Below are 7785 nucleotides of genomic sequence, written 5' to 3'. Positions count from 1 at the left end.
ATTATTATTATATTTATTATTTAATGCTATTCATTATACATTATTTTCAGCAGGCATTTGTATTTTTTGCAAGTTTGTTAAACTAATATTTTTATTTATATGTATATACTTGAGAAAAAAAAAGAAATATTGATATAATATAATATAATATAATATAATATAATATAATATAATATAATATAATATAATATAATATAATATAATATAATATAATATAATATAATATAATATAATATAATATAATATAATATAATATAATATAATATAATATAATATAATATAATATAATATAATATAATATAATATAATATAATATAATATAATATAATATAATATAATATAATATAATATAATATAATATAATATAATATAATATAATATAATATAATATAATATAATATAATATAATATAATATAATATAATCACAGAAAATGATTTAAAAGTTACGAACCAGACTAACTGGCCTATGCCAACCATCCAAACTCTAATAGTACTTCAGGTACACAGTATGTGAATTAGGATGCAGTCTGGCTCTCCAGTCAAGGCAGTCAAGGAGCATTTTCCATATGGGATATAAAAGTATTGACATTATACAGAGAAAAGAATTATGTGACATATGTGACACTGCAGCCTGTCAAGCACATAATCATAACTACAAAGCTACACCTGAACGAGAGTCACAAGGAAATGTTTACACACACACAAAGCACCAGTCTCTTCTTTTTATAAGCGCTGGGAGCTCCATACAGGACCACACACACTTAAGATCTGCACTAGATCTGCTTGCCAGAGAGAAATATTTGAGTGTCACGATTAACGATATAGAACAGTTTTTCATTTATTTTGCAGCGGAAATGACTGTTTATATAATAAATAACCACTTTGTAAGGCCTATTTTGGGATAATCTGATGAATTAAATACTTTACAGCTGACAGGTACTTCATCTTATTTAATTACTTTCTATTTTTTAATTGTAACTGTACAGATGCAAACCAAAAAATACAATTATTAATAACAAATGAATGACAGGTCTGGCATTAGTGCAAAAACAGCTTCAAATTATGTAATGCAACTACTTACTATGCAAACTACCATATGAAATGGATAGATCTGATTCTAAATGTATTAATGCGACATCTCGGCATCATGTTATACACCTTAAGTTTTTCTTCTCTTGACTTGAGTCTTACTGAGTTTTTGGTTCTCGTCCATGTTTTTTTGATGCTGTCATGTGTAAATAATGAAGTCCAGCTCATTTTTGCTGTGTGAAAATGCCTACTAAGGTGTAAAGATATAGCAAAATCTCTACCGTATATAAAATGTCCAGAGGATAGAGCTGGTCTGGAAAGCATTTTTTACCAAAGAGAACTGGACCATTCTGTATCACTCAGAGTCTGGAGTCTCTGAGAACAAAGTCAAAGTTGAGCGGGTGTCTGGGAGTAAGAACAGCTTATGCTCACAAGGAAATGTTTACACACACACAAAGCACCAGTCTCTTCTTTTTATAAGCGCTGGGAGCTCCATACAGGACCACACACACTTAAGATCTGCACTAGATCTGCTTGCCAGAGAGAAATATTTGAGTGTCACGATTAACGATATAGAACAGTTTTTCATTTATTTTGCAGCGGAAATGACTGTTTATATAATAAATAACCACTTTGTAAGGCCTATTTTGGGATAATCTGATGAATTAAATACTTTACAGCTGACAGGTACTTCATCTTATTTAATTACTTTCTATTTTTTAATTGTAACTGTACAGATGCAAACCAAAAAATACAATTATTAATAACAAATGAATGACAGGTCTGGCATTAGTGCAAAAACAGCTTCAAATTATGTAATACTTGCAACTACTATAAAAACTACTATGTAAAATGGATAGTTTTTATTTGAAATGTATTAATGTAACATCTCAGCATCATGGTATACACTTTAATAACAACTTTTTACTTCTCTTGTGTCTTACTGAGTTTTAGTTCTTGTACATGTGTTTTTGATGCTGTCATGTGTAAATAATGAAGTCCAGCTCATTTTTGCTGTGTGAAAATGCCTACTAAGGTGTAAAGATATAGCAAAATCTCTACCGTATATAAAATGTCCAGAGGATAGAGCTGGTCTGGAAAGCATTTTTTACCAAAGAGAACTGGACCATTCTGTATCACTCAGAGTCTGGAGTCTCTGAGAACAAAGTCAAAGTTGAGCGGGTGTCTGGGAGTAAGAACAGCTTATGCATCTCATGAACTCACTGCTTGATTTCGTTTTTTTTGGGTTTTTTTTTGGAGAGTGTTCCAGAAGGGTTTGGCACTATAATTCACTCTGCTGGTCATTCTCCACGGACAACACACACCCAGAAGGAGGACACACATCGTATTATGGGTTAAAGGGTCAGAAAGAAAGAAGAATGAAAGAACAACCTTCTCATGTTCCCATTTCTTCATCCTCTCCTGTGTCAGGAACTCCTTCAAGACTTCCTCCTGCACAAAGAAAAACAGACATGTGAAACAAAAGCAGCAAAGAGTCCTCAAGGTGAAACAACCTTATGTCTGCAACTTGCATTTTATGGACCATGCTGGAAGAACATTTCATTTCCCAGAATGCTCTAACACTGCAGTCCATTTTTAATGAGTCCATTGTGTTGTTGTTTTGGACTAACAAAATGACTCTGTTGTGTGACTGTTCAATTCCTTTTAGGAATATTAAAAGAACCAATATTAAAATTTGGGCTAGCCAGAAAACAATATATCTAAATACAGTTATTTTTGCTAAAAAATGAATTTAATAACAAAAATGAAATACATCATACATGAAATATTATTCATAATTAAATATTTTCATAATTTTTTATATTATTTAATCAACATTATTTTATTATTATTTAATTACATATAACAATAAAACAAATAACAACAATAATAATAATGAAAATAAAATAACAGTTATTATTATTATTTCCAATATCAACCCAAAAAAAAAAAGCTGAGTAATATCAGCTGTTAACTGACTTGGTACTAATATAGTGCATCCCTAAATTATAATTTTTTTTAGTTGATAAGGATAATAATAATAATAATGATCATAATTATTATTATTATTTATTAAATTCTTTGCTCAACGCTGCTCATAAAGGTCCTTTTATCTTACCTCACTGAGCTTTCCACACATTGGTTGCGCAGTCTGCAGTATAAGAGAAGTGGTCACTGAGTCCAGTCCTGAGCATGGGTTTAAAAAAAAATCTCATTCAGATACACAGCAGAATACAAAACAAATGCTTTAAATGAGCTGGACACTCAGTGTGTGTTACTGTGTGAGTATGTGTGTTCATGCAAGGTCAGTTTAAATCTATCACCTCTTGAGGTGTAATGTCATGGTGATCCTGCTCTGTGCAGGTAGTAAGCAGTAAAGTGTAGCGACTGACCTTTAAGGCATTCTGGTTGAATGATTCCACCATGAACTTCAGTGGCAGTGATAACAGTACAAGGGGACGACTGGTTCAGTAGGATGCTGACCTCTCCAAATGACTGCTTTGGACCCAGCTTACCAACCATCACAAATCTGATCCTGCAGCCCTGCAATTCACAAACACTAAACACTATCTACACTACCATTGATGACAAAAAAAAGCAGTAAAATAAGGATATGCATGCTGTGACATTTCTTTTCAAAGTATGATTGCTTGTCCTTATACCTTCTTGTCAACAGGTTTTATCAATGATCCCACATCCTGAAGGATGTTACATTCTCCACGTCCAATGAAGGCCACAAATGGACAGATCTTTCCCTCCTTCACCAGTACTGTAAATACAGATTTAAGAAATGCTGGCTTAGTCAGGAAACAAATGAAATTCCCATTAAAACTGCAACCAACAAATCCTTTCAAGGAATATATTACATCCAGTACACTGCAGTTCAAACATTTGGGCTTGTTAAAATGTGTAAAAATGTTTTTGAAAGAAGAGAAGAAAATAATTTGAAATATTATTAAAAAAAAATAATATTTATAATGTAATTTATTCCTGTGATGGCAACACTACATTTTCAGCAGTTTGTTTGTAAAAAAAATAAAATAAAAAAATTATTTATATATATATATATATATATACTTTTTTTTCAGGATTCTTTTGTAAATAGAAAGTTCAAAAGAACAGCATTATTTGAAATAAAAAATATAATTATAAATGAATTTAATATAGTAATTTCTTAAATAAAACTTACTAACCCCCAAACTTTTAAACAGCATTGTAGATGTGAAAAAGTAGGTTTGTATTATAAAGTAATATAATAAATTTGACCTTCCAATTCTATAGATAAATTAACCAATATCAACCTAAAATTTTTATATATTTTTCTTACTTCATTATTGGACTGTACCTCCAAAAGAAATTTTTATAGAAAATTGGAAAAAAAAGAGGTGATATCTGGATACTATTTGCTGAATTAAACATACAATGTAATGAGAATAATAATGAAAACTATTTTACATACAACATTTTTTCAGCAATCAGTCCACTAGTATTTCATTCTGAACTCTGTTTATATAAATCAATGTTTCAATTGTTTGTCGCTCATTGCATCAGGTGCCACACAAAAGCAAGGCATTCCCCGCCATAATAAATGCATCTGAATGTAGACCAGAAGTGACCCAGGCAGGAGAGAATGAGAAAAAAAAGTGGACTGTTTACGACAAAAGTAATCTATGTTTTGGCAGCAGCCCCAAAAGCGCTGGATTATTTCTTATTGTGACAAACCTGAGGTTGGTTTGTTCATGCAAGGTCAGTTTAAATCTATCACCTCTTGAGGTGTAATGTCATGGTGATCCTGCTCTGTGCAGGTAGTAAGCAGTAAAGTGTAGCGACTGACCTTTAAGGCATTCTGGTTGAATGATTCCACCATAAACTTCAGTGGCAGTGATAACAGTACAAGGGGACGACTGGTTCAGTAGGATGCTGACCTCTCCAAATGACTGCTTTGGACCCAGCTTACCAACCATCACAAATCTGATCCTGCAGCCCTGCAATTCACAAACACTAAACACTATCTACACTACCATTGATGACAAAAAAAAGCAGTAAAATAAGAATATGCATGCTGTGACATTTCTTTTCAAAGTATGATTGCTTGTCCTTATACCTTCTTGTCAACAGGTTTTATCAATGATCCCACATCCTGAAGGATGTTACATTCTCCACGTCCAATGAAGGCCACAAATGGACAGATCTTTCCCTCCTTCACCAGTACTGTAAATACAGATTTAAGAAATGCTGGCTTAGTCAGGAAACAAATGAAATTCCCATTAAAACTGCAACCAACAAATCCTTTCAAGGAATATATTACATCCAGTACACTGCAGTTCAAACATTTGGGCTTGTTAAAATGTGTAAAAATGTTTTTGAAAGAAGAGAAGAAAATAATTTGAAATATTATTAAAAAAAAATAATATTTATAATGTAATTTATTCCTGTGATGGCAACACTACATTTTAGGTGATATCTGGATACTATTTGCTGAATTAAACATACAATGTAATGAGAATAATAATGAAAACTATTTTACATACAACATTTTTTCAGCAATCAGTCCACTAGTATTTCATTCTGAACTCTGTTTATATAAATCAATGTTTCAATTGTTTGTCGCTCATTGCATCAGGTGCCACACAAAAGCAAGGCATTCCCCGCCATAATAAATGCATCTGAATGTAGACCAGAAGTGACCCAGGCAGGAGAGAATGAGAAAAAAAAGTGGACTGTTTACGACAAAAGTAATCTATGTTTTGGCAGCAGCCCCAAAAGCGCTGGATTATTTCTTATTGTGACAAACCTGAGGTTGGTTTGTGGAGGTGAGGATTAAACTGATTTACAGTGAGTCTTTAACATCAGGGGGAAACACTGTATATCAGCCTTGACAGGTAAATCCCATCTCTGTGAAGCAGCGAGCGGGACAAGCAGAGTTCATTTGTCTGGCCGGTGACAGAAGCCAGGCCTCCGCTTCAGAAGTGTTAAGAGGCAGGAGGAAGTCGTGTTTCAAAAGCCAGTTTTAATCTCATCTCTCACACTCTCCCTTCTTTTCAGAGCAAAACTATCGTTAGTATATTATTCGCCCGCTCCGCATGTCTTCGCAAGCCATTAAAAAGCAAATGTCTGGATCACTTGGGAAATCACAGCAGGCTCTGGTACACGTCGTTTGTCTTCTTCGATGAACACGCTGCAGTCACGCCTCCTCCCGCAGGGCATTAACATCCAGAGTTCTGCATTTTTGTACTGCACAACACAATTAGTGCCATGGAACAGCATAAAAATTTTACTCTTACGTAGCGATACTCCTCCAACGGTAGATTTTCAATCTGCTTTAGCAATATTACTTGAAAAATATCATAGTGATTAGAACCAAACTATAGATTTTATTAAGAAATAATGCAAAGTACAGTTTAATGGACTATGAGAAATATTCATAGTGGTATATTTTCTCAGTTCACTATCAATGGCCCATATACCCTTTGAAGATATTGAGTTCTATACATTTTCTATGCAAGTCCCACTTCAGTCACTAATTTTATCCCTTAAAACAAATTTTTGATAGGGTTTCTGCAGGTTTTATGACTGTAAATGTAATACTTTTCAAGAGTTTTTTAAGACTAAGTTAAAAAAAAAAACTTGAAGGAATAAATAGAATGGAACACAATATGTCAATATGTTCTCTAAATGTAAATGTCTTGTATAAGCAAAAGCTTCAAAGTTTGAAAATACAATTTCCAAAAGATATCCATTCATTCTTTTTATTTCACCAAAAAAAAAAGATATATTTTTTTTATATATATATGGCTTAAATTGCTGTTCCCAAACACTAAAATATGGAAAATGGAAATAGCAAAACACTCTTCTTCAGAAGTTTGTCCCGTTTTCCAGTGCAAACTGTTTAAAGATTCTTAAGACAAGATACGATAAGACAAAAAGGTAATCATAATCAAAATGAAGAGAGTTTATGATTAAAATATAAAATATCTACCAGTAAGCTCGTTTCACACATAAACTCACTTAATTTTGTTCAGTTTCTCAGAAGAGACGACTTAATGTTCAATTTGCATCTTAAGTAAATGTACCTTGATTTAAGGATGTTTATATGTTTGCACTGGAAAACAAAACAAAAATACAGAGGAAGATATTCATTTTTGCAGTGCAGGCATCACTGAATGCCATGATCTTATGAATTTAGGACTTTTTAGGACCTTATGAATTTAGGACCTTTTTAGGACTTAGATCGTGGAAGGGCGAATTACACTTTTTAAGACCTGCAGAAGCCCTGGATAATCAAAATGATGTATTTAAATGTTTTTTTTCCCCTGTGAAAATAATTTCTGCATGCCTTATAATGGCTTGAATATAACTCTACACTCTTATCTCACTGAGAAAATTGCCTTTAAAGTTGTTCAAATGAAGCTCTTAGCAATGCATATTACTAATCAAAAATTACGTTTCGATATATTTACGGTAAGAAATTTACAGAATATCTTCGTGGAACATGATCTTTACTTAATATTCTAATGATTTTTGGCATAAAAGAAAAATCGATAATTTTGACCCATACAATGTTTTTTGGCCATTTCTAAAAATATACCCAAGTGACTTAAGACTGGTTTTGTGGTCCAGGGTCACACATGTGGAATATGCAAATTAGTCACGCCTCCCATCAATCACACCAGCTTGGACCTGCTTCACTTTCACATGCTTAACAGAAGTAGGAAACACTTCACAATGACAAGTGCCAATATCGGATTACTTCA

At 32.7% G+C, this 7785-nt stretch overlaps 1 protein-coding gene across 1 annotated transcript in view; it reads right to left on the bottom strand.

Moving 5' to 3' along the window:
• Positions 1 to 7785, bottom strand: part of LOC107739036 (cyclic nucleotide-binding domain-containing protein 1) — a 48369-nt gene that overhangs the window by 7158 nt on the left and 33426 nt on the right. The window contains 4 exon segments of the mRNA XM_074560177.1: positions 2423 to 2482; positions 3150 to 3217; positions 3424 to 3574; positions 5136 to 5242. Of these exon segments, the coding sequence (XP_074416278.1) occupies positions 2423 to 2482; positions 3150 to 3217; positions 3424 to 3574; positions 5136 to 5242 (386 nt within the window).

Source organism: Sinocyclocheilus rhinocerous, unplaced genomic scaffold (assembly GCF_001515625.1).
Source record: "Sinocyclocheilus rhinocerous isolate Xijiao unplaced genomic scaffold, SAMN03320098_v1.1 scaffold1697, whole genome shotgun sequence".
Classification (NCBI taxonomy): domain Eukaryota; kingdom Metazoa; phylum Chordata; class Actinopteri; order Cypriniformes; family Cyprinidae; genus Sinocyclocheilus; species Sinocyclocheilus rhinocerous.
Note: the sequence above shows the minus strand (reverse complement) of the source record. Positions and strands in the feature narration are given on the sequence as shown.